At 34.7% G+C, this 26,057-nt stretch overlaps 1 protein-coding gene across 2 annotated transcripts in view; it reads left to right on the plus strand.

Annotated features, from left to right (window-relative positions):
• The first annotated feature begins 10,233 nt into the window (after positions 1–10,233).
• Positions 10,234–26,057, plus strand: part of LOC127873695 (pneumococcal serine-rich repeat protein-like) — a 48,136-nt gene continuing 32,312 nt past the window's right edge. Inside the window, exon 1 of one of the 2 annotated variants that reach the window (XM_052417632.1) lies at positions 10,234–10,351. In XM_052417632.1, coding sequence (XP_052273592.1) covers positions 10,280–10,351 — 72 coding nt within the window. In that variant the 5' untranslated portion in view covers positions 10,234–10,279. Of the gene's footprint in view, positions 10,352–24,265; positions 24,562–26,057 lie in introns of those variants that run through there. The other variant, XM_052417633.1, reaches the window with a different exon arrangement.

The raw sequence follows: 26,057 nt of genomic DNA on the forward strand, positions 1-26,057 counted from the left end.
AATACATCGTAATGAACCTAAAGAAAATATGTAAGCGTAGTCAAAGCGCTGAAGGCACTAAAGTTGTTCGCTGTTCCAACATGTATAATCTTAGACGCAACTCAGTTTTCAAAATTATGTTATAGCTTTTTATATCGCAAGTTTGAAATGAACACAACCCATTCAAATTTATAAAGAGTGTGTCTTAAAGCACAGGTCGAGATGTGTGTGTTTTTTTAAATCATTAACAACAAGAAATATCTTTAAAAATGATATACGGCGTTGATAGTTCAATGAATAAGATCAAGGATAGCGAATGTCTTTTTCTGTGCAGTTCTTAGCAGCATCACACGCAGTTCGGGATGTTACGCGGGGTTTTCGCGGCTTATTTTACATTATTATATATTGCTGGTCATAAACCTATAGATACAAAACAGAAAACCAGGTATGTGTATCGTATACACATACCTGAGAAAACCAAAAGAAGAATGGAAGTGAAATTAAAACATACGAGTCAACCGACCACACGCGAAGTATCCGTATTTATAGTCGCGTTCTTCGAACAAATCTGTTTTAGTGGTTTGTCGGTCATTGCTAATTGATTCGATTATTAACAGTATCGAGAATCATCGCGCTCATGCTTAATACATTAGTCAATATGGTGGAATAATTATTGTTAAGTTAATCAAAAATAATAAGTATCATTGTATGGTTGAAAACACATTAAGAATCAATTATTGACATACCATTATTATATTGCTGAATATCTTCATTTAACATATTTCTGGTCTAAAGAAAATTTCAGGTTATTGTTGAAAACACATTAAGAATCTATTATTGACATACCATAATTATGTTGCTGAATATCTTCATTTAACATATTTCTGGTCTAAAGAAAATTCCAGGTCACCTAGTTCACGGATAGCGTATTTATTATATAACGATTATTTTACTGGCCGCGAACTCCGGTGATGACCTGTATATAAACTCTGACATTCACACACTGGACGCGAATTGACCCGATACCTCGCGGGTTGAAATGCAATGCATTAAAGTGAGGCGTCGCTTCCACTGCTCTTTATACTTTTGCATGTTAACATGTTGACAGGAATATGGACGTAAGTACTAAGTATGAGAACATAGCCTTTAAGTATAAACGCTTTTGCGCTGACAATCCTCTGAAAATAAAAGGTTTCACGCACAAACTGTATTGATGTCGAGAAATGAGTGTAAAACTGTTCTATCTATTGAGCCTTTTCATTAGAGATAAAATTGTTTCATGCAGTAAACAGTGTCACAAAGACGCGGATATGTTTCCAATGCTCTGGTGGTATACTCAAATCAGCCAATGGAATAAATTAAGTGTATTCATTCGTACCTAGCCGCGGGAAATTTTATTTGAATTTTATTGGACACTTACAAAGGCCAGGTAAGGTGAAAAGCTGGCTTAATACAGCTATGCCGAAAAAAAGATAATTTTAGCTTTATTTTTGGAAAACAGGGCTTAATGCATATGCATTAATTGTCATCCCAGTACCAGAGACTCTCTTTGGACGAAAAACACCATAACATCAGAAACTGCCGTCCTTTATTAGCTTGTGCGGATTGCACAGGCTAATCAGTGTGCACATGCTAATCTTAAGTGACATGCATTAAGCCCCGTTTTCCCTGAAAGTAGCCAATATGTACAGATTTCAATGATAAACACTAGACTGGCAAATGTCGTCTTACAAGCTGTTAAATATTATTGATTTCATGCACACACTGCAGTGTGCCAGTGGTGAACTATAAACAGGTGGTGGTAATCGTTCCTAGCGTAGTAGAGCATGTTGTTTTGCATTTTGACAATTTGTTTTCATTCTTAACATGTTTAAAATGCTTACTCCGTGTCGGTCCACTCCACAACACACGGTGTGGTGTCCGTTGCGGAATAGGCACAACATTAGCATCGCAGAAGGGACAATCTTCCACAGTTACAGGAGTAGTGAAATCGTTAAGAGTATTTCTAACTTTAAATGGAGAATTGTGATGCATAATAAGAAGGGATATCTATATTCAAAATTTCACCTTATTTACAAAATAATTTATTCGCAAAATAAGGCAAGGCCTGAAGAAGAAGAAGAATTTGTTGTTTAAATCGATATTGATGCCATAGAAAATGGATCATTAATACATTAACACCAATGTAATAATTAAAGATTTAATTCTATGTTAAATGTACAAATTATTCTCAAATCAAATATTCGTCTTGTGTAAGTAAAAATGATCATCATCATAATCATCAGACTTACATTTAAACTCATGTCGACCTTTTAAGAGTGCCATCAAATGTTTGTCAACTTCCTAACCATTTAACACGATTCGCATGTGAGCTTGCGATGGCTTGGTGGAAGTCGCGTTCAAAATCGCTCAGGGTTCTTTCCCCACTCAGTGAGCATTCTCAAAAGAGTCTTCGCCGCAAAACTCAAAGAGTCTTCGCCGCAAAACTCAAATAGAGATGACGAAGAAGGGCGTTCGCCGCTAAACTCAAATAGAGATGACGAAGAAGGGCGTTCGCCGCTAAACTCAAATAGAGATGACGAAGAAGGGCGTTCGCCGCTTAAGTCAAATAGAGATGACGAAGGGCGTAATAATGAGAAAGTGCATTTTAGAATGAAAGCTTTACTCTGCAGGCTGAATTTATGAAATCGTCAAAATAGGTGTTGTATGGTCTAATAGTATTGATAAGTTTCTCATAGCTAGCGTCGCTGATAGCTATTGTTTTGTAGTCAATACATTATCTTAAAAATCGTCATCGATGTCATAAAGCTATTCCTCAACTTGTATGCCGTTGTATATGCGAGATTTTGTTATTTTGTGCAAGAATTCAATCAAGTGATCTCCAGATTGTCCAGCTACTTCGAGCATAGTCGACGAACGAAGTATGACCTCCATCGCAGACATTATGTTTGTGTTTATTTATTGCACGCTCATAAACCGTCACTGTCTTTATTTTAAATTAACAATGAATGAAACTGGGATCGCTGCCTCAGAATGGCCGAAATGACTTGGCTGAAATTACTACATTGTATCCGTTTGAAATAAAAAATGAATTTCAGTTATATAATTTGATCTGAAATATTAACTTTAGTACAACGTTAGTTGATTTTTCCGTAATAAATGCTGTGTATACGGGCCCAGAGCAACAGAATTGTATCTTTCTGAGGAACGATACAATGAAAATAAAACAATTACCAAGTACATCTTGTCTTTGATTAAAAATCAGAATGCCTTTGTGTTAGTATATGTAACAACAGTTTGTGTTTGTGTGTGTGTGTGTGGTTTCTTTGCTATTACATAAGGAATTGTACAACTAATTAAGTTGCTTTTAATTGTGATCTGTATTGAGTCTCTGGATTTACCAAACCATTTCTAATAAAATCGACACCAGTTCTCACAAGAAAGTTGGAAAATAGTTTCTCTCATCGGATATTCTCAGCTGCTGTGTAAAAGGTGACCAATGGCTAATGGGATCGACCTAAGCCATCGGCGATGCGCTTAAAAACGGAATCTCCGTTCTTCTTGCCAGTGCGAGCTATGTATGTGCTTTTATATGCAGTCTGATTGCACACATTGAAAACGAGGTATATAAAAACATTTTATAAGGCGGCTTCGAAATGCATGGATTCCGTTTGAAAGCTTGAGCAAAAATTACTTTGTTTCGCCGGTGCGCAATTTGACGTTACGCTGTGACAGGTTGCCACACAGAATCAACAATATGTGAATCCGTAAACAGTTTTCTTTTAAATAAATACTAAATGAGTATTGAGGACATGCTTGTAACAGTGTTCGATTGTGTTACATAACGCTGAAGATAGATCATTTATTGGTGAATTTTATTGGCTTAGTTGACATTTCAAGTTGGCATAATGCTGGTGACATTGTTTGACCATATATCATTGTTGACGGGAAAGATGCGCTTGGCATTGCGAAATGAGTTACACATATATGTTACTTTTATTAGCTAAACAGAATCCTTAAAGTGACCGAGCAGTCACGTTAACAATCGATTGAATAAATAAAAACACACACCATAGTACTTAATTACATTTAATGTAATTAAGTACTATGGTGTGTGTTTTTTAGATAAGAAATAGAACCTGCGAAGTTTTCATTCAATATGTGATCTGTTATATTGATTCAATGATCGATAAATATGAATTGATCTATTGATTAGAACGTCTTCACGAGTTTTCTTTAAATCCTTGTCACTCATATAGTATAGCACAAAACTAAAATGTGCCGTGTCCGTGGTAACATTTTTTAAGCGGCTTCCTCGTGATGTCATGCACTAGGTTGACAGCACGTTGTCGACGTGGAAGCTCATGAATATCGCATCTGTTTGCATGGTCGTCTAAATTGGTCTTTCACATTTTAAATGTGAATATCGACGGCTTATTCGGTAATATAATTTTAAAAGCCTTTGTTAGTGTTTTGAAATGGCATATCTGATATAGTATAAACTCTTTAGTAGAGTAATTATTTATTTTGATAAATGTCCAGGGCCGTCGTGGGCCGTCGGCCGGTCAGGCTAAAGCCTGACCACTTTTTGACAAAAAAAAAGTGAAAAGAAGGCTGAGCTATGAGATGAATTGCGTTATCACTCTGGATCAGACGTATTTAATAATGCTTTATTATTTAAAAAAAAACACGCCGATTTTAAATACAAAACTGATGCTGTTGCAAAAGTGATAAAATCCCGGTAGTTCTATCTGTTTTCTAACTTCGTTGTTTTCCGATGTTACAAACTTGCCACCGTACACTCCATTTTGCCCGGATGTTAATACCGGAAAATGCATACGATTTTTTTTCAAAGAAACGAGAAAAGACATCAAAAGAAGTAAAATGATAACCATCGCTATGTTGCAATAATCTAAATAAACGAAAAATGAAAATGCCCTTCGTTAACATATTGAAGGAAATGAAAAGTCCAAGAAACCCCTACTTTAAAGGGGCCTTTTCACAGATTTTGGCATTTTTTAATTCATTCATTAAATGCTTTATATTGATAAATGTAAACATTGGATCGTAAAGGCTTCAGTAAAAAATCAAGAATAAAAATAAAAAAAGGAAAAGAAAATTGCCCGGAGCAGGTTTCGAACCAGTGACCCCTGGAGTCCTGAAGTAAAAACGCTCTAGCCTACTGAGCTATTCCGCCGAGTTCACATACTTGACGTAATTTATACCTTATATAAGCAATCTTCGTAGTTTCACAAAATTTAACGACAAAAACAGAACTCTCCAAATTATTCAATCGTTTCGCGTTGCAACGCTTTATAGTTTTTAGGTTTTAAAATCGTCAAAAGATGCATATAATGGCTATATTAGACCATGGTAAATGTTCAGTATTACTGTTTCCTCACAAATATCATTACTAAAACGAAAATTTGCGAATCTGAAACAACTTTTTTCAATTTTGTCAATTTACCAAAGCGTGAAAAGATCCCTTTAAGCTGAACCTAAGAAAAGCAATATTGTACCGTAACTAGGACGGCACTGCTTGTGCAGATGTTGATTTCTGCCTGACGTTCAATTGAAGGTATGAGGCAGATCATCTTGAATAAAAATTCTTTGAACCTGTCTCTTCAAATTAAAAAATACGAAAAAGGACTATATCATGGTGTTCCCTCTGCACAACATATAAAACTACGGAGGCCCATTCGGACATACCTATCTTGTTATAAATCCAATCTGCTCATTTCTACTATGCATTAATGTTATATTATACTGCAAATGAATCCCAAAATTGGCAGATATTACCACAGAAATTGCCAACCTAAGTTGGCTTACCGATATTTAAAGAAAGCCGAAGGATTTATTTGAGCCAATACATGTTCCTGGGATATCAAAAAAATACTTAAAGAGGATAAATGAGTTAAGATCTATATCATCTATTAAATTCGTGGCCATTACAGCGTACAGAGCCAGGAGACAGGGGGTGTACGGTCAATCTTTCGTATATACACTTTGCCCCCCCTTCCTCAATATTAGTGGCAGAAATTGTCGTCCCTCTATGCAAAGTCTTTGTCAAAGTGTTTCCCTCGGAATATTGAAGCTTCTATCCATGAAATTTGATACTGTGGTTGACTTCATATTTCGTTTTGTTCTGGCAATATATTAAGATTTTTTAAAATTGTTTAACCCTTTCCAGAAGTTTTTTTCAAACTGAACATACCAGATGATGTCAAGCTGAACATAAAGAAAGTAAATTGGTGCAACCAGAAATTCCAACAGGGTGAACCAAGGGCCACTTGATCAGGCTAGTTAAAATAAATAGTTCTCTGAGCGTCGGAGAATTACGAAATATCTGAGAAGCACAATGTCCCAAACTAGACTCAACAACCTTATTTCTTTGCACGTTCATAAGCAAAGAACGGACGCTCTTGACTTAACTAAAATTGCAGAGGAGTTCGTTGCTCGAAGAAAAAAGGCGCAGCTGTGTATATGGAAAATTTTAAAGGTGTTATAGCACTGCAACTAGGCAAATTAACAAACTATTTTCAAACTATTTTTCCTAGTTAATCGCATTTGCAAATGATATGGTGCGGCGCCATGTAACTTAGTAATATTGTGCACTTTGGCTTCAAAACCGCCCAGATGTCACGATTTAGCCTTTATGTTTCAACATTTTTTCACGGGGAGCATGCCCCCGGACCCCCCTATTAAGTTCGCGCCTACGGCGCTCGCAGGCCTCCGGCACTTAGAGCCTGACCACTTTGAAAAGTCCGACGACGGCCCTGATGTCCCGAGACAACATTTCTGTACGAAGCAGTTTGGATGTATAATTGTAACTAGATACACATATGCGTGATAAAAGGGACGATGCTTTGGTTTGATACGTATAATTATTTGTGCCTCTTAAACGCCACTGATAATGTCTGTAGCAGTGATTTCAATAGAAAGTATGGTCCAACGTGCGATGTACGCACGCATTTGCCAAACAATTAAACGCACGATCGGCACAGTCTGGTTTTGACCTGAGGGTTTACAGTATGGCACAACGTGCGATGTATGCACGCATTTGCCAAACAATTAAACGCACGATCGGCACAGTTTGGTTTTGACCTGAGGGTTTACAGTATGGCACAACGTGCGATGTATGCACGCATTTGCCAAACAATTAAACGCACGATCGGCACAGTCTGGTTTTGACCTGAGGGTTTACAGTATGGCACAACGTGCGATGTACGCACGCATCTGCCAAACAATTAAACGCACGATCGGCACAGTCTGGTTTTGACCTTAGGGTTTACAGTATGGCACAACGTGCGATATACGCACGCATCTGCCAAACAATTAAACGCACGATCGGCACAGTCTGGTTTTGACCTGAGGGTTTACAGTATGGCACAACGTGCGATGTACGCACGCATCTGCCAAACAATTAAACGCACGATCGGCACAGTTTGGTTTTGACCTGAGGGTTTACAAAGTCGCGTATACTTTAAATAAAAAAGTCAATGACTTATACGACTTCTGATCTTATCCATTAATTTAGGTTATGTTGAATGTTGTCGGTTATAAATACAAATATAAATACATATACCGATACATGTTATTCTTACTTGACATTGTTTGAGATTGCCATGTTCGGCTGCTCACACGAGAAGTTACCATATCATAAAAAGTATATAATCACGGATTGAAAATCGGATTACCAAAATGCAAATTTTCCCATTCAACAACATTATTCAGCAACAACCCCGCCTTTAGTCGGTCGCGCATTATAGCACGGTATTACTACAATATCAGAGCTAGTATCGATCCGCCATAATGTCACTTGATGTATTTATCGGAAGAAACTCTGTTTAATACGTCCAAACTTGTCTTTGGGAAACATTAGCAGAGACTTTCACACTAGCAGTATTAATAAGTCATGTTGCTCAATTTGTGTAGAGATAAAGAGGAATTGTCGGTTATTTCGTGAGTAGTTTTATATACATATATTGATATGTTTACGGATTTTTTGTATGAGTGACTGACGTTTTGTAGCGTTTGTAGTTCCAATACAGTATTTACTCTATCAGGAACCATAGACATAATTGTGCTTCAAGCAAACGTGTGTGTCACACTGATTGCATCGAAGCTTGACGCATCTCTGATGTGTTGCTTTAGTTTCGTGTTTTTGTTGAATACTCGCAATAAGCAAGTGTAAAAGCAACAGTTTGTAATAAATGTTTACAACATCGTGATTAAAATCATCGTTAAAATGCCCTCTCATTGTGATGGTTGAATCCGTAAAATTTAGGAACATTTATATACATTCCGTGGTAAATAAGTTAACCTACGCACGAAATAATGGGTCGGCGTTTTTACGAGTCACAACAGGGTCATACAAAGAGTAACAGAACTGAACAGCGTGGCACCTTAAATTAATAAAGGTCAGATAGCCGCTTATAATCAGACGTGTTATCGTAATATTGACATGTGATGTAAAAAAAACAGCACGTGAAAAGCGTGAATCAGGAAATTTTACGTCGGAAATGTCTTAAGTAAAATCTAAAGGGGCCTTTTCACAGTTTTCGGCATGTTTTGAAATAAGTCATTAAATGCTTTATATTGATAAATGTAAACATTGGATCCTAAAAGCTCCAGTAAACAAATCAAGAATACAATTTAAAAAAGGAAAAAAGTAGCCACAGATGGACTCGAACCGGTGACCCCCGGAGTCCTGGAGTAACCTGGAATAAAAACGCAATAGCCCGCTCGGCTATTCTGCCAAGCATACTAAATTGAAGTATTTTATGCATTATATGAACAATCTTCGTAGTTTCACAAAATTTAACGACAACGACAGAACTCTCCAAATTATTCAATCGTTTCGCGTTGCAACGCTTTATAATTTTTAGGTTTTTAAATCGTCAAAAGATGCATATATTGGCTATATTAGACCATGGTAAATGTTCAGTAATACTGTTTCCTCACAAATATCATAACTAAAACGAAAATTTGCGGATCTGAAACAACTTTTTTCAATTTTGTCAATTTACCAAACCGTGAAAAGATACAGTGGAATGTCGGCTCTCATTTTATGTGTCCACGTGCTCTGTGAATGAAACAGTACACAGCGCATCACAAAACGACACCATGGCCGCATATGCATTACATATGACCCTTTTTCGCTCGACGCGACTTATGTGTTCGTCACAAAAGTACTTGCGCTCAAGAAATAGCGTTAACATTTATTTCTTTTCTTTTTTGATGTCGTTGCCACAGTCAATCATGCGCATCCGCGAATAAGATCATCAAACCTTAAGTGACTAGAAAGCTTGTCGCATATCAAAGCATAATTTTGATCCATTTTCGCATGGCGGGTGAAATGTGTGAAACCGCAACGCGGGCGTCTTAATCAAAACCGAATCTGGGATGCGCTATACCTATGGTTTGGGATAGAATGGGTGGTGTTGAATACCGGTAGGTCCACTCCTGAATAACTTATGTGTTTGTATTTATAAGGGCGCGACGCATCTTGTAGAGTACGCCTTTAGACATGTTAGTGTGCAGTGCATTATAAAAATGTAGCTTTGGGCGGACATGAGCAATTATGAAAGTAAAAGAATACAAGTATTTTCCTGGTTGGTGAATATATTGGTCATTTGAATGGAATTTCACTTTTTCATTCCAGTAAATCACTTTCCGTTTCGCACGTGCGTTCCCGCACGTAAGCTTGTGTACTCACATAACATCCTCGTTATGTATATGTCAAATTGATTGAAATCAAAACTACATGTTTTTTTTTAAATACACTGATTGAGAACATAGCTGGGGAAGTTAAGATTTGTCATAAAGAATATAATATATTATAATATAATATATTAGATTTAGACTTGCACCGAGCGAGTCATGCATTGACGCGAGACCTATACAATTAATATATCATCGATCTGTTGATATTGCATATTACTTACAACTCACTTGACATCCTTCACCATGCTATTTTAGAGAAACAGAAATGCAGAAGATGTGTGCATGGTTCAATCTAAAAATTGAATGAAACAGTACGTCTACAGCAGTCTACTTTAAAAATGTAATAAACTTAAAATAATGAATCAATGACAGATTGAATAGACTAATAATACTAGACTTAAATAAATCAAAATAATACAAATAAACGCATATAAACAAAAATATTCGTATTTTAACAAATAAACAAAGATTTAATTTAATCGAGCCCATCAACTGACGGAGAATGGAAACATTGTTTGTTTACATGCAAACACGTGTATTACAACGCCATCTGTTGTCGTTCATATTCCGCAAAATGGCGACCCGTGACGGGTCGGATGTTCGCAGGAAACCACAAGATATTTCTAACCAAAATACAAATCTGATGGTAAGATGATGCATCCAGTTTGACAATATTTACCTTTTTGTTGTGTTTTATTGATGCGCTGTAATCGTCAGTAGCTTAGTACTTAAATTGTTGAAGATAGTACGTGTGTGTGTGTGTGTGTTATTGTTATTGAAGCTTTGAAAAAAGCTGTCAGTTGGCCTATCGTTAAATGTGACCAGAGACATAGATCTCTCTCCGATGTGACCAGACAAGACAAGACAATTTATTTCGTAATTAAAGGCCACCGGCCCAAAATACAATATACAGACATTTTACATTATACATACATGAGTTGTGAATAGTTTTATGTGTGTGCTTTGCCCATAAAGAAATATATGAAAATCGCTATTTTCTTCAATTTTAGATCATTTTTCGTTTTTATCAGATTAATAAAATCGATTTCTTCTCTGTTTCCAGAAAAAAGGTACATGTTACGTTCTTTGTGGAATTTAGAACAATGAAAAAATACATGAAATTCGTTTTCAATAGCAAAAGTGTTTTCTACATTTAGACAATGTGTACAATACAGCGATTTTTTTTTGTCCAATTGGGAAAAGTACCCGTAAGGGTCCAATTGGGAAAAATTGAGTCTTGAAAACCCTCAAATTGGGAAAAATTGAGTCGTGAAACCCTCAAATTGGGAAAATGGTGTATTTGATTTTATGCTCCCAAATACTTTAAAATTGATAACTAAGTGTTTTCAAGCTGTCAATATTATAATTACCTAGATTCAAACCATAGAGCTGCACAGGGAAACTAACAAAATGTTGCATTTAAAAAAAAAAAAAAAATTTTTTGTTTACCTTAAATTGGGAATATTTTGCCAGCAATTGGGAAATTTGTAGTTTTTTCGTAATTGGGAAAGTGTCGTTTACCGGTACTTTATGAAGAAGGAAAAAAATTGCTGCAATATCTAAGATCATGATTGTGCTATACCAACATGTGGTCCAGTTTCAATAAGAAACTTATGGTTGGAACATCTAAACTTTGCAAGTGCTTTTCTATAGTAGAATGGTATTTTAAGCGAAATATATTTTTTCTGGTTCGAGCAATGATTGATACATTCTATATGTTTCGCATCTTGACGAGTCGAATAAACTTCCTGACCATTTTTGCCTGTTACAACAAATAAGGCGATCTTTAAAAAGTTGTAAAAATACATCAACATTACCAACATCCTGATAACCCAGATATAACCAAAACCATAGTTAAATAACAGATTTTTAACAGAAGTAACCCAATTGGTTCTTCCGATTTCATCCTGGCGTTTCAACATATTTTAACAGTTTTGGGGTATCTATGTAATGGCATGTGAATTAGTTTGCACCAGTATTTAATACACTTAAAATGATAATCTACACATAATTCTAATCTACCAACCTCCCCTAGAGCCATACAATTGTTGGTTTACTTATTTAGACCAAGAAAATCTTTGCAAAACTGAGTCTTAATTTGTTCTATGTTTTCAGAAATGGTATGGCCCCAAATTTCCGCCCCGTATGTAAGGATTGGCTTTGCTATTGAGTCAAAAAGTTTGAAATATTCTTGAATGTCAAATTTTCCAAAATATCCTTGGTAGCTTTTTATCGCATTAATGGATTTTTTCGCTTGCATTGCCAACTTAGCTTTATCCTTGGACAAACTTAATTTAGGAGTAAACAATAATCCCATGTATTTGTACACTGAGGTAACATTTACACGATTTCCATTATAGAACCAATTTTCATATGACCGTAATGGGCTACCATTTCTAAATACAATTATTTCGGTTTTCTTTTCATTTACAGTCATGCCACTAATTTGACACAAATCAAAAATACTACTCAATTGACGCTGTAGTTCTATAGCGGTTTCAGAGCAACTCGCTACATCATCCGCAAATAATATACACTGTATTTTTGGAATATCTTCAGTAATGAAAATTCCTTGATGGCCTCGGTCATGTAGGTAAAGGGATAACTCATTTATGAATAAATTAAAAATGATCGTGCTAGTTACGTCCACTTGCCTTGCCACTTAAAGTCAGTAGTGACATTGTTATTTATGACACGCACACGACTCCGCAAATTTGAGTACATAGAGACAAGGACCTTATATATTTTTCCTTTTAAACCTATTTTCTGCTTTATATCAAATAGTTTATAGTGCAATATCCCATCGTAGGCCTTTTGAAAATCAACGTATAAGACATAAAATCTTCCTCCTGGCCTAGTTATATATTTTTGAACCATGCTTTGTAAGACGAAAATGTTATCCATTGTAGAATAACCTTTACGAAAACCTGATTGCGAATCGTCTACTTTACCAAATTCTTCGGACCCTTTGGTATTCATTGGGTGTAAATGCAAAAATTACAAAATTTATTGATAGTATTTCATAATTGTAACAAGATATACAAGCAGAGATAAATATGATTTATTTAAAATACCTTTAAGTTATAAAACAAGATGTATGTTTATGTCATTGTCTGATAATATATTATATTATTGTTTATTACCTGGTATTAACTACTCTATTTAAAGGGGTATCTTGACAGTTAATATTTTTTGAAAAACAAGAAATACCTTTTAAAAAGATATTTGGTGTATAAATATTGTACACAATGATGGTAAAGAACATTTAACCATAAATATCACAGTGAGTATCACAAATATATTTATATAGGATAATACATAACTCAAAAGCTTATGAGCTATTGGGAAACTATTATCCGCTGGTTACCCTGTATCAAGCAGTTTATAAGGAGACAAGCAACATAATTTCTGAACGAATGCAAACAATTCAAACATTAACAATTTACCTTCATAGATTCATTTAATTTTTGTTTAATTCATGTTACAATTGTTAATTTACAGCGTGTTATACCACGCAAAGCTGATAATGCCATACACGCCTGCAATAAAATTCACTACCTGCATCTTAACCTCCTATCGAGAAATCCCACCCAAAAAGGAGAGTACTTGATTGCAATAGGCATTAAGCCAACATCAATTTTGGCATATATGTAACTATAACAAGACTTGATAAAATTAGGAATTTCAATTCAGGAAAGCGTATTTCCACTGAACATGTGTATATCACCTGTCACACACAAGAGTGTGTGCAGAGTTCTTAAAACGAAAGTGTTGATAAACTACGGATTCATCCTTCCAAACTTTTAGATCTACTGATTTTCAGAGGAATACATTTGTAATTGATTTATTGTTTTCAAGTCCGTATTTATTTGTTAAATGAACAACAAAATGTGTAGGGATTCGTGATAGTGGATATAATTCCAATTTTCAGAATTTCAAAAAGCAGATTTGAAATTATAATGAATAAAATTTTTAAATGAAAAATCATTGATAATTTTTAGCAGCAAGCGTGTGTTATTAGTTTTATTAATCAAAACTAAATGCTTAATCCATAATGGGCATCCAAAATGTTGAATTTCTGCACATATGCACTAATGTAAACAGAGATCCCCAGCCAATGATGACATGATAACACTAGTCATGTAAATAAAAGCAATTCATAGCTGCAATTTTATAAATACTTATTAGAAATAGTTTGAAATTTATTGAACTCATGTGAATATGTTTTTGGAATAAATTGTGTTCTCCTTTGGCAAGATTGAAAAGTTTTTATTAAATTATGCTGATTTTTCAGTCATTGGTCCTCTTCAGCTATTCATCCCTGACCACTACCCATAAGTATTTTATATAAGATAACAAATATATATGTTTTAAACATCAACATGTTTGTATTATATAATAAAAATTTATCTAAATAAGAACAAATTGATATACTTGAAAAATTGAAAATTTGGTTAAGTTTTGTGTTTAGGTCCACTTTTTTCCTTAAGTATCAAAGCCATTGCTTTCATACTTGCAACACTTACTAACTATCGTAAGGGGACTGTGCAGGCAAAGTTATGTAACTCTGACTGGCATTTTGACGGAATTATGGGCTCTTTATACTTGAAAATTTGATTAAGTTTTGTGTTTTGGTCCACTTTACCCCTAAAGTATCATAGATATTGCTTTCATACTTGGAACACTCGCAAACTATCATAAGGGGACAGTAAAGGACAAGTTGCATAACTCTGGTTGTCATTTTTACCGAATTATGGCCCTTTTTTGACTTAGTAACTTTGAATATATGGTTACATTTTGTGTTTTGATTCACTTTACTTCTAAAGTATCAAGGCTATTGCTTTTAAACTTTAAATACTTTCATGCTATCATGAGGGTACTGTACCTGGCAAATTGAATTTTACCTTGACCTTTGAACGACCTTGACTCTCAAGGTCAAATTATTAAATTTTGCTAAAATTGCCATAACTTCTTTATTTATGAATAGATTTGATTGATACTTTGACAAAACAACTCTTACCTGACATACCACAATTGACTCCGTCCAAACCGTCCCCCACGCCCCCCCCCCCAAATCCCCCCCCCCCCCCAATCCCCCCCCCCCCCATTATTTTTATTTAAATTATAGATCATCTAATAAATGACCACCACATCCTCACACTATACTGCCCCCCACCCCCACCCCAAAAAAATAATTTTTATGCCCCAGGTAGGGTGGCATATAGCAGTTAAACTGTCCGTCAGTATGTCAGTCAGTCTGTCTGTCAGTCCGAAAAAAACTTTAACATTGGCCATAACTTTTTCACTTTTTAAGATAGCAACTTGATATTTGGCATGCATGTGTATCTCATGGAGCTGCACATTTTGAGTGGTGAAAGGTCAAGGTCATCCTTCAATGTAAAATGTCAAATTTATGGTGTCTGTCTGTCCGAAAACTTTAACATTTGCCATAACTTTTTCAATATTGAAGATAGCAACTTGATATTTGGCATGCATGTGTATCTCATGGAGCTGAACATTTTGAGTGGTGAAAGGTGAAGGTCATCCTTCAAGGTCAAATGTCAAATAAATGGAATCTGTCCGTCCGAAAACTTAAACATTGGCCATAACTTTTTTAATATTGAAGATAGCAACTTGATATTTGGCATGCATGTGTATCTCATGAAGCTGCACATTTTGAGTGGTGGAAGTTCAAGGTCAAGGTCATTCTTCAAGGTCAAGGTCATCATTCAAGGTCAAAGGTAAAAAAAAATCATCAAAGCGGCGATATCATGAAGCTGCACATTTTGAGTGGTGTAGGTTCAAGGTCAAGGTCATCCTTCAAGGTCAAGGTCATCCTTCAAGGTCAAAGGTAAAAAATAAAATAAAATCAAAGCGGTGTTATCATGAAGCTGCACATTTTGAGTGGTTGAAGTTCAAGGTCAATGTCATCCTTCAAGGTAAAAAAATATATATAAAAAATTTCAAAGCGGCGTTCTCATGAAGTTGCACAATTTGAGTGGTGGAAGTTCAAGGTCAAGGTCATTCTTCAAGGTCATCCTTCAAGGTCAAAGGTCAAAAAAAATAATAATTTCAAAGCGGCGTTATCATGAAGCTGCACATTTTGAGTGGTGGAAGTTCAATGTCATCCTTCAAGGTCAAGGTCATCCTTCAAGGTCAAACGTAAAAAAATAAATATTTAAAAGCGGCCTTCTCATAAAGCTGCACATTTTGAGTGGTGGAAGTTCAAGGTAAAGGTCATCCTTCAAGGTCAAAGGTAAAAAAAATAAAAAAAAATAAAAATTTCAAAGCGGCGCAATAGGGGGCATTGTGTTTCTGACAAACACATCTCTTGTTTTTTTCAAACATGGTTAAAAAACACAAATATTTATTTTTATTATTTTATTTTTAAAATACAGTCCAACCATCCCACCCAAGAATCCCCCCCCCCCAAAAAAAAATAATTTTTTTTGCATTTTTTTTGCATTTTTGGAAGATAATGTAATAAATGACCACACCCCCACACTATACACCCCTCTCCACTCCACCTCTCCATCCTTTGTGATTGAAATTGAGATAGGTCCCTACACCTTTAAAAAGAAAATAAGATGAGCGGTCTGCACCCGCAAGGCGGTGCTCTTGTTACAATAGTGCTTCAATTTTTTATTGAAGTGCATGATGTTAGAATTCCACTGTAAGTGTATTTAAAAAACACAGATATTTGTTAGCAGTGTATACACATTTTCCTTACAATTTCATAAATATATAGAGGATATTTGTTTGTTCATCTCAGTGTAAGATTGTTTGTTATTTCACGAGTGATCATAGAAAATATATTTTCACAAGTGGCGCAGCCACGAGTGAAAATATTATTTTTCTATGATCACGAGTGAAATAACAAACGATTTTACACTGACATGAACAAATTTTCTGTTTCTTTTATGCCCCCTTTTCAAGAAAATATTTAACAGCTGTTTCCCTTACGCTGAAAAGTTACCCTTTCTTGGAGTTTCTCCCGCGGCGTGCCTCAATACATCTCAAAACACAAAATGACGTCATAAGTTTGACATAATGACGTCATTATACCATTAAAATTCTCAAGTTTAACTCTTTTACAATGTAAATAAACGGTGAAAAAGCATAAATAAAAAGAAAATTTGTTGGATTCGCTAGTATGTCGATTTTAATTCACTCGTGATCATAGAAAAAAAATATATAATTATTTATGATAATCTAAAAATAGAAAAAGGAGTTTAGAAAATGTGTTATTTTCACCGGTTCAAATAACAATTTGTTTATTTTCACTGCTGTTATTTCACTGCAGAAATGTCATATTTTATCATTAGGTATAAAAGAAATCATTGTTACTTGATAAAGGTATGCATCGTGAAAGGGAGTATGCATTGTTTTTTACATTGTGTCTGTATAGTATATTAAGGCTTAAAACTCTTGTCGATATGCCCTTTTTAACTTTTAAATAATTGTTTTCTCTCTCTTAATTCAATAAGTTAAGACAATTCCAATATGACATATTTAAGCTGTGCATTAATACAAGGCCTAATGGCAGCTTACTATTTAAAGCAAAGCCAAAATAATGTAATAATGTCCTTTATGATTGTTATTTATAAATTCTTCACAGCAGTTGTCAAATTAATAAAAGCTCAGAAACACATAAAAATTTGATGAAAAAAATGAGTATTTTTTGTACAGCATGTTTAGATTTCACATTCTTAATTTTGTCCCTTTTCATTTTTCAATTTTCTTTCTGAGTGAAACAACATTGTGTTATTATGGTTAGTTGGTACTACACAGTATCATCATATTAATGATTAAATAATTAAATGTATTGATAATTCTAATATATCTTGCAAACATTAGTATGTATTTTAATGTTTTGGTTGGACAATCCTTTGTATTATTTGCCATAGTGAAAATGTATACATGTATAAAATGGGTATTTGGTATTTTATGAATTCACAAGCAAAATTTGATAACAATAGCACTAGGTTGGCGCTAAGGAAAAAAACTTAGTCGCCAAATCTAGGGGTGTCTGCCCCCCAGCCCCCCCCCCCCCCCCCCCCCCCGAAAATGTTTTGATCCTAGATTGTCTGTGGTGCGTTTTGGGGTTATTTCCTGAGCAAAATTAAGACCTTTGTTTCTGAAATTTGCCCTTTTTTGCTTGAAAATTTTTCTTTGCTGGTGAGCCACTTACTGACACTTTGCAGCCAATTTATTTGTTTAAAAAGACACCGGTGGCGTAGTGATAATTATACATTAACACCGTTAAACATTTCGGTACATGTGGTATTTAGGTTTGAAACCACTAAAACAGCCCGCCCGTCTCGGTAGTAATTATACGACATTTTATGAAATCCAAACATTACTTTTGTTCATTTTTTTTTGTTTTTGAAGAAATGCGCAGGAAATTACTAAGTCAGCATGAGACGGTCATAGCATGTCATAAAACCGTGAGACTCCCGACGAAACCGTGAGACTTGACAGGTATGGACGTTTCCGATTCTGCATTCATGTCTGCACTTTTTTAGATGCCCTCCGATCGCGAACCTAACATTTGGTCATTTCCTGAGTTTACATTATTCTGTCCGCTTTCTTTTCTAAAGAATTGTGTTAATTTCTGTTGCTTCGACTTTTACATTTCGCTTGCAGCATCCATTTTTCCCTAGAATCTGCAACCCACTTTGTAATCGGTCTTTCAAGTCGCATAGCGACCGTAAAGGGAAGTAACTCTTATCTACTTTTTTAGCCAATCAAAATCGTTGTGTCTTGGGAAATTAGTTTATAGTGGCAATGTCAATGCCATAACTCCGCCCATCTGATTAAATGACAATTCCGTACTGGTCGATTCGATAACGTTGAATCATAACATCTATAGCATAGGTCATTACACAGCACGCTTTAGAGATTCAGTCATCACGTAAATCCCCAAGTAACCCAAATGTTCAAAAAGTCTGGTCGCAGTGTAAAGCGTGACCAATTATGACATTAGCCATGTGGATTATCGACCTAGGCGGTCGTCATTATCCCCTTTGGCCTTTCCGGTAGGGGTGTTATCTGTGTAATCTTAGCGATGTTTCTGGCGATTTTTACGGCTTGAAAACAGGCACTTAGACTGTGCATTTGTAAAGCATAGGGTCTATTTTTTCCAATCGCCAATTTCATAAAAATCTTATTTTTAATCGCCAGCTAAGAATTGTAATCGCCAATGGCGATTTCGGCGATCGGTAACGCTAACGTAGCAATAGCATCTTAAGGACACTTATGGATGTGCAATTCACTTTCACATGTCTGGTATGATTCAAAATCCATTAATTTGTTTTTTAATGGCCACCAATAGCAGCTATATGAACTATTAACAGCAATGTCAGTCCATAAACTGACAGCTCATACCACTATCAGTGCATGATTTTCATCAGGCAATCTGTAAATAAATGATGCGTGAGCGAGCCATTGCCTGTCAGATCCTATTTATTGGTTTTTCTCCAAACCATAAGTTAGTTAAGAAACTAAGACTGTATTGATCCTCAGTATAGTAAGGTGATTGTATTGACTCAGTTGGTGAGCAAAGCCTACATGTCAATGAAATTTGGTAATCAAGAAGTATAGGCCTTTTTGTTTAACTACTTGGCAAGTGTTTGAGGTATTCAGATTTTTGTTAGGAAAATAGGATTGCTTTAAAGATACATTTGAATAAATTACTTGATAAAAGTGGGTGTTAATAAAAGTGGGTGTTAAGACAGTTCTGTCTAAGTGTGCTTTTGTGTTGAACACTTCAATTTAATAGTTTAGATATGATCATTCACATTTCTTGCTAAGTGTTTAAGGTTGAACAATGATGTGAAGGCAGTTTAATATGAATTGTTATGTAGTGCAATTAAACAAATGAGGGAAAAATTATAGATAAAAGTATAAAAGCTCTTCTTTTACAATCTCAGCATGTTTTACAGCTGAAGAGCATCATAGTGCATAAAACCCTTATTAATCTGATCAATTAGTGTGTTTCTAAAATGATAAGTTTGCAGATATCCGATATTGACGTAAACTGAATGATCCTGTTTTCATGAAAACCTGACTTCAAAAAGGGAAATAGTAAAAGAGACAAATTTTTTCTATGAATCTTTTCTCAGCACATTATATATTTTTTTTTTTTTACTTAGAAGTGGACAAGCTGCATATTAGTTTAACACTATCCTTATAATTCCTTCAATTGGTGTGAGGCAAGCAATATGGTTTATATATTCATGTGTAGTAAAATGGGTTCAATAGAGGAATAGTGTTTTCTTCTCTGTCACGTGTAAATGCATCAGGGATTTCAGTGGCTTAAACACATTTGTCATCACTTATTTGTCGACGTAAAACACTTAATCTTATATGTCAGTTTACACTTTCATTTAAAAAAGTTCCATTCTGTCATTAAGTCTGATTTTAGACACTCAATATTTTAGAAAGTCTCACTTTTTACCGTCTCTAGTTAACATTCTAATCATTGGTCTTTGTGACAATTTGTTCAAGGACATGTCGATGTTATTGTACATTATCACATACTGTGACAGTTAATCCAATATTTACACCCAAAAAAGTCAGTTGCAGTACAAACATCATTCTTTATTCAGTTACACTGTGAGATGAATGTCACTTATGATAATTAATTATTATTTGTAACTGACAAGCACTGGTCCCTTATGTTCATCAGCTTGGTTTTTATTTGATGTAGATTTCATATGGGGTTGTGTAGCCAGTTTATATTAAAAAATTGAAACTTTTGCAAATGTCTGCAATTGCATTGACAGTGAAACTCGTGATATATGTCTGAAGTCATCTCCATACCCAGAGGCTGATTTCTCCTCTAGATCTAGATAATCTTTATCTTAATTAGGCTGAACTTTCAGTTTAAATCTACATAATATATACAAATGTATCGAGTGGTGTATGAACTTCATAGTGATTTGTCACTAATACAAAAAATTCTACTCCAGAACTTGATTTGATATCCATATCACTGTCTCTACTATAGGTTTTCAAATAATTTGGAAACTTCGCTCATGAGTTCAAGTGTGCGTGGGTCTACCAAATTAGACAGTAAAACTGAAATCTACCATCAAAATATGTTTCTAATGAAATATATTGAACCAAGTAAATATTTAAGTAAATAGCTTTATATTTATTTTATCTAGACCAAGCATATAATACCGGTCAAGATGCAGATTGTCTAAAATAATGTAGACATTAAAACAATATTGTTGAAACACCACCTGAATAACTTGTTTTTTTTAGGTACAAGTGTATAAAACTTTTGTTATTAAAGGCAATAAATTATATCATTAGACTTACAATAAAGCAACTTTAATTTCTACCTTAAGATATGTGTTTAGGTCTTTTCCTGGCGTATAATTACCTGTCTTTTAAACGGACCCATTCCCAAAGTGAAATTGAAAATAAACATTGAAAATAAGATTCCCAATCCCAAATTTATAATGATATATTTTTAGTAAAAAAGAAGTGTCTTATATTTATTATATCTCAACTGTATTTCAATTACTTTTAACAGCATCTAACTATAAGTTTAAATTATATGATTTTGTTTATTCATTTGAATGATAATGAAGAGTTATATTGGATTACATTTTCTTAAATCAGATAAACTTTTTGTGTGAAAAATGTCTCAATCCGAAATTTGCATTTTCCCCAAAATGGCCAGGAAAAGGCCCAGTGTTGATCAGCATGGTTTCAACATTGTAATATAGTTTTGAACTTGTCATTGATATGTTTATATATCTACATGTACAAGGAAACAGACAGCAATCAGTGCTTACAGACAGCATAAACATGGTTAAGTAGGTATGTACCAAACAATCAATTAAGAAAATTCAAATGAGTATCATGTACTAAATATTATTTTCATAGTAAAGTACATATATAATCAATAATTAACTAATACAATGTACTATTTCTTAAGAAAGCAAATTGTAATGAAAATGCTCAAATCTTAAACCCAATACCGGATATATTTAAGCACTGTAATCTTGTTCATTTTTATTCTGTTATCACACATTTAGCTTTTTGTTTAAAGATTGCATCCAGTATTTTTTATCACCATTTTGGGGATGGGGTCTTTGGATTGGGAAAATTTACAGCATTTTGACTAACATTGGGAAATTAGTTTTGTTGTTGTTTTGCTAAAAAATGCTTCACAATTGAGAATAAAAGTGTTTTCAGTATTATATTTACTAAGGTTTTTTTGAAACCTTCTATTGGAAATTCTTGGATCCCATTAGGGAGAAATATATACTGGTACTATTTTCCATGGGAATGGGGCCTATTACTGGAACGTTTTTGAATTAAAAAAAACACTGGCATTATTATTTTATTGTAATAATTGCTCGAGAAAATTTAAAGAAATACTATTTAAAGCAATGGAAGTTATAAAACATTTAATAAATTAAGATTTGACCAGAGTTGACTTTGGCTGGAAATCTTAAATAAGATATGAGAAAACAATTAAATAACACAATAATTTATACTTTATTTCAATATAAATCTTTGTTTTGGATATTTAATCAGTGAGTTAATTGTGTCATAATTCAACCTGATTTTCACTTTGATTCAAGTTTCACATTATTTCGTTTGGAAATCTATAAATGGCTTATTACATCCTTTAGTTATGTTCATATGTAAATTCAGACAGCTGTGTAGAAATGCTCCACTAATGAAGTTGTATTTGCTTCCATGTGGTGAATGGCATCATGTATTAGTGTATTATGAGTGACTGACCATTTCCAAAAATATTTTAATTATTATGTAAATGGTAAAGCAATGTACAGTGATGCAGGTTAACAACAAGTGTCAGCCTATCAAACACTAGACCCTGGTTGGATCCCATTGTGTCTAGTTTTATAGTTAAAACCAATCACACACGGTACATATCCCGACTTAAATTTTACCACTGCATGCATTTTTATCCCCCGCCAGAGGCGGAGGGATATTGTTTTGGCGTTGTCCGTCCGTCCGGCACTTTTGTGTCCGGAGCCATATCTTGGAAGTGCTTTGGCAGATTTCATTGAAACTTCGTATGAGTATATATATGCATAAGAGGATGATGCACGCCAAATGGCATTGTACACCATTTGTTAAAAACAGAGTTATGGCCCTTTGTATCTTGAAAAAATGCTTTTTTACTATAGGCACTTTTGTGTCCGGAGCCATATCTTGGAAGAGCTTTGGCGGATTTCATTGAAACTTGGTATGAGTATATATATGCATAAGAGGATGATGCACGCCAAATGGCATTGTTAAAAACAGAGTTATGGCCCTTTGTATCTTGAAAAAATGCTTTTTACTATAGGATCTTTTGTGTCCGGAGCCATATCTTGGAAGTGCTTTGGCGGATTTCATTGAAACTTGGTATGAGTATATATATGGATAAGAGGATGATGCACACCAAATGGCATTGTATACCATCTGTTAAAAACAGAGTTATGGCCCTTTGTATCATGAAAAAATGCTTTTTACTATAGGCACTTTTGTGTCCGGAGCCATATCTTGGAAGTGCTTTGGCGGATTTCATTGAAACTTGGTATGAGTATATATATGGATAAGAGGATGATGCACGCCAAATGACATTGTACACCATCTGTTAATAACAGAGTTATGGCCCTTTGTATCTTGAAAAATGCTTTTTTCAGTGTCAAATATAACCCTTTTGTGTCAAGAAGCATATGGGCGGGGGATATCAATTCAACGAATTTGCTTGTTTAAAAATAGCGAACAAAACATGCATTAACAAACGATTAGATAATTGCATTTGTTCATTGTTTTTAATCAAACCCTTCAAGTAGCTTCATCATTTTCAAGTCTTTATTGATGTGGCAAAAAACGTGACAGCTTCTCGTCTCATCAATGCAGCTTTGTGAGAAAGCTGTCAATAACGTAGGGTTTTGGTGAAAGGGCCAAAGTGGTTTTGATACATGGAGGCTTTGGTGTTGACATTTCAAACCTAATTTAACGCTAAATAAAGGTTATTATTCTTGTCTGCAAAACTTATTGAGTTGAAAGGGGTTTTACAAAGATCAATAGGATCCAATTATCTCAGCTAAAAATTCCCCATATAGAAAAATGCCTTAAAATTGCATGTTCTGTCAGTCTTTTTGGTTGTTACTGACTGAAAAGATGTTTTTAGTAGTCACTTTTTATTTAATATGATTAAAATATGTTTCATTTCCTATTTTATTAAAAAATTGTTTTCATAAACACACTATTCTTTGGTCTACATTTTTGAGATTTTTTGTGGACAGAGACTCTTTCAAAATATCAGGAAATGTGAAACAGAAATGAATTTACATTCTGTGGAAAGAATATTTCCCTTCATCTCCTAAACGCTCAGGTAAGATTTTTGTAATAACAACACAGCTGGTATCTTCTCAGATGATATTTGGGGAGAGTGGATTTTGTTGGAGCAGAAATAATGATATCAATCAGTATTGCTGAAGCTTTATTATCCATATGTAAATGTCAAGTCTGCAGGGAAAGAAAGGGTCTCCCAATACAAGAGGGATTTTCTTAAATTAACATAATTAATTGAAAATTCTTTGCTAAGTAGTGACAGGATTTTTGCCAATTCAGTTTCTTATATTTTATTGGTGAGCAGAGTGTTATCTCACTCGATTTGAACTCTTCTGTTGGAGTGTTTTGAATCTGGTTTATTGGCAGTGGTGGAAATTGATACCAGGATGTTATTTCTATATAACTTGCCAGCTTAGCTTGTTATACATTGAGAAAGTAACAAAATTTGTGGGGAAATATGGACCAGTTATTGCTGTGTAATTTCTGGACTCTTAATACAAATAGTGGATTACAAAATCAGTGGGTTTGAAGACAATAATTTGTAATTGTGTTCTCTGTTTTTAGATGTTAGAAGCTTGTTTATTTTAAGTGTAAACTTGTATACGAAATCAATGGTTTCATTAACTAAAAACATATGTTGAGGATTTGCATACTTCTTTTAGGATGAAACGGCTGATGTTCAACATTATTTCTGAGACAATTTGAATGATGAATTGACCTGCCAAGTATTTAATTTACTTGTTTAGAAAACATTTTGTTTCTGAAATTCTTAGTTGCAAAACTCTAGCAGTGAACAAACAGTTTCTATTGATCTGATGCTGAGATTAGTTCTTCTTCAATGCTTTTGAGCTTTTATGAGTCCAAACGTTACAGCTCCCATGGGCTGATAGATTGTTAATTGCATGTACATGTTGTATGCGAACAGTTTTTTTTATAGGTCAAGAAGCCTAATCTTCAAGCAAACATTATTATAAATATGAGAAATCTATCATGATCTAAAAAATGCTTTGTGTATTAGCAAGAAGTTACATGGATGATAATCATTTAATCATTTATTTTTTCTACCAAATGTCAGTTTTATTTCAAAGAGTAATGATTTTACCCAAGTCTAAAGTGTCAAAGAAAAAAGTTAAACAATCAGGTAAAAAGACATGGTTTTATACCAGAAACAAATCAATTAATATATCAGATTTCCCTGTGAAATAAATTGCTCAGGGGTTGTAACTGGACTTTTATTAGCTCACCTGAGCATTTGAGTGCTCAAGGTGAGCTGTTGTTATCAGTCTATTTCTAGCATGGTGTGTCTTGTGCCTTGTCTCTGGTCAGCTGTTGTTATCAGTCTATTTCTAGCACGGTGTGTCTTGTGCCTTGTCTCTGGTGAGCTGTTGTTATCAGTCTATTTCTAGCATGGTGTGTCTTGTGCCTTATCTCTGGTCAGCTGTTGTTATCAGTCTATTTCTAGCATGGTGTGTCTTGTGCCTTGTCTCTGGTGAGCTGTTGTTATCAGTCTATTTCTAGCATGGTGTGTCTTGTGCCTTGTCTCTGGTGAGCTGTTGTTATCAGTCTATTTCTAGCATGGTGTGTCTTGTGCCTTGTCTCTGGTGAGCTGTTGTTATCAGTCTATTTCTAGCATGGTGTGTCTTGTGCCTTGTCTCTGGTGAGCTGTTGTTATCAGTCTATTTCTAGCATGGTGTGTCTTGTGCCTTATCTCTGGTCAGCTGTTGTTATCAGTCTATTTCTAGCATGGTGTGTCTTGTGCCTTGTCTCTGGTGAGCTGTTGTTATCAGTCTATTTCTAGCATGGTGTGTCTTGTGCCTTGTCTCTGGTGAGCTGTTGTTATCAGTCTATTTCTAGCATGGTGTGTCTTGTGCCTTGTCTCTTGTCAGCTGTTGTTATCAGTCTATTTCTAGCATGGTGTGTCTTGTGCCTTATCTCTGGTCAGCTGTTGTTATCAGTCTATTTCTAGCATGGTGTGTCTTGTGCCTTGTCTCTGGTGAGCTGTTGTTATCAGTCTA

This window comes from Dreissena polymorpha, chromosome 3 (assembly GCF_020536995.1).
Source record: "Dreissena polymorpha isolate Duluth1 chromosome 3, UMN_Dpol_1.0, whole genome shotgun sequence".
Lineage (NCBI taxonomy): Eukaryota > Metazoa > Mollusca > Bivalvia > Myida > Dreissenidae > Dreissena > Dreissena polymorpha.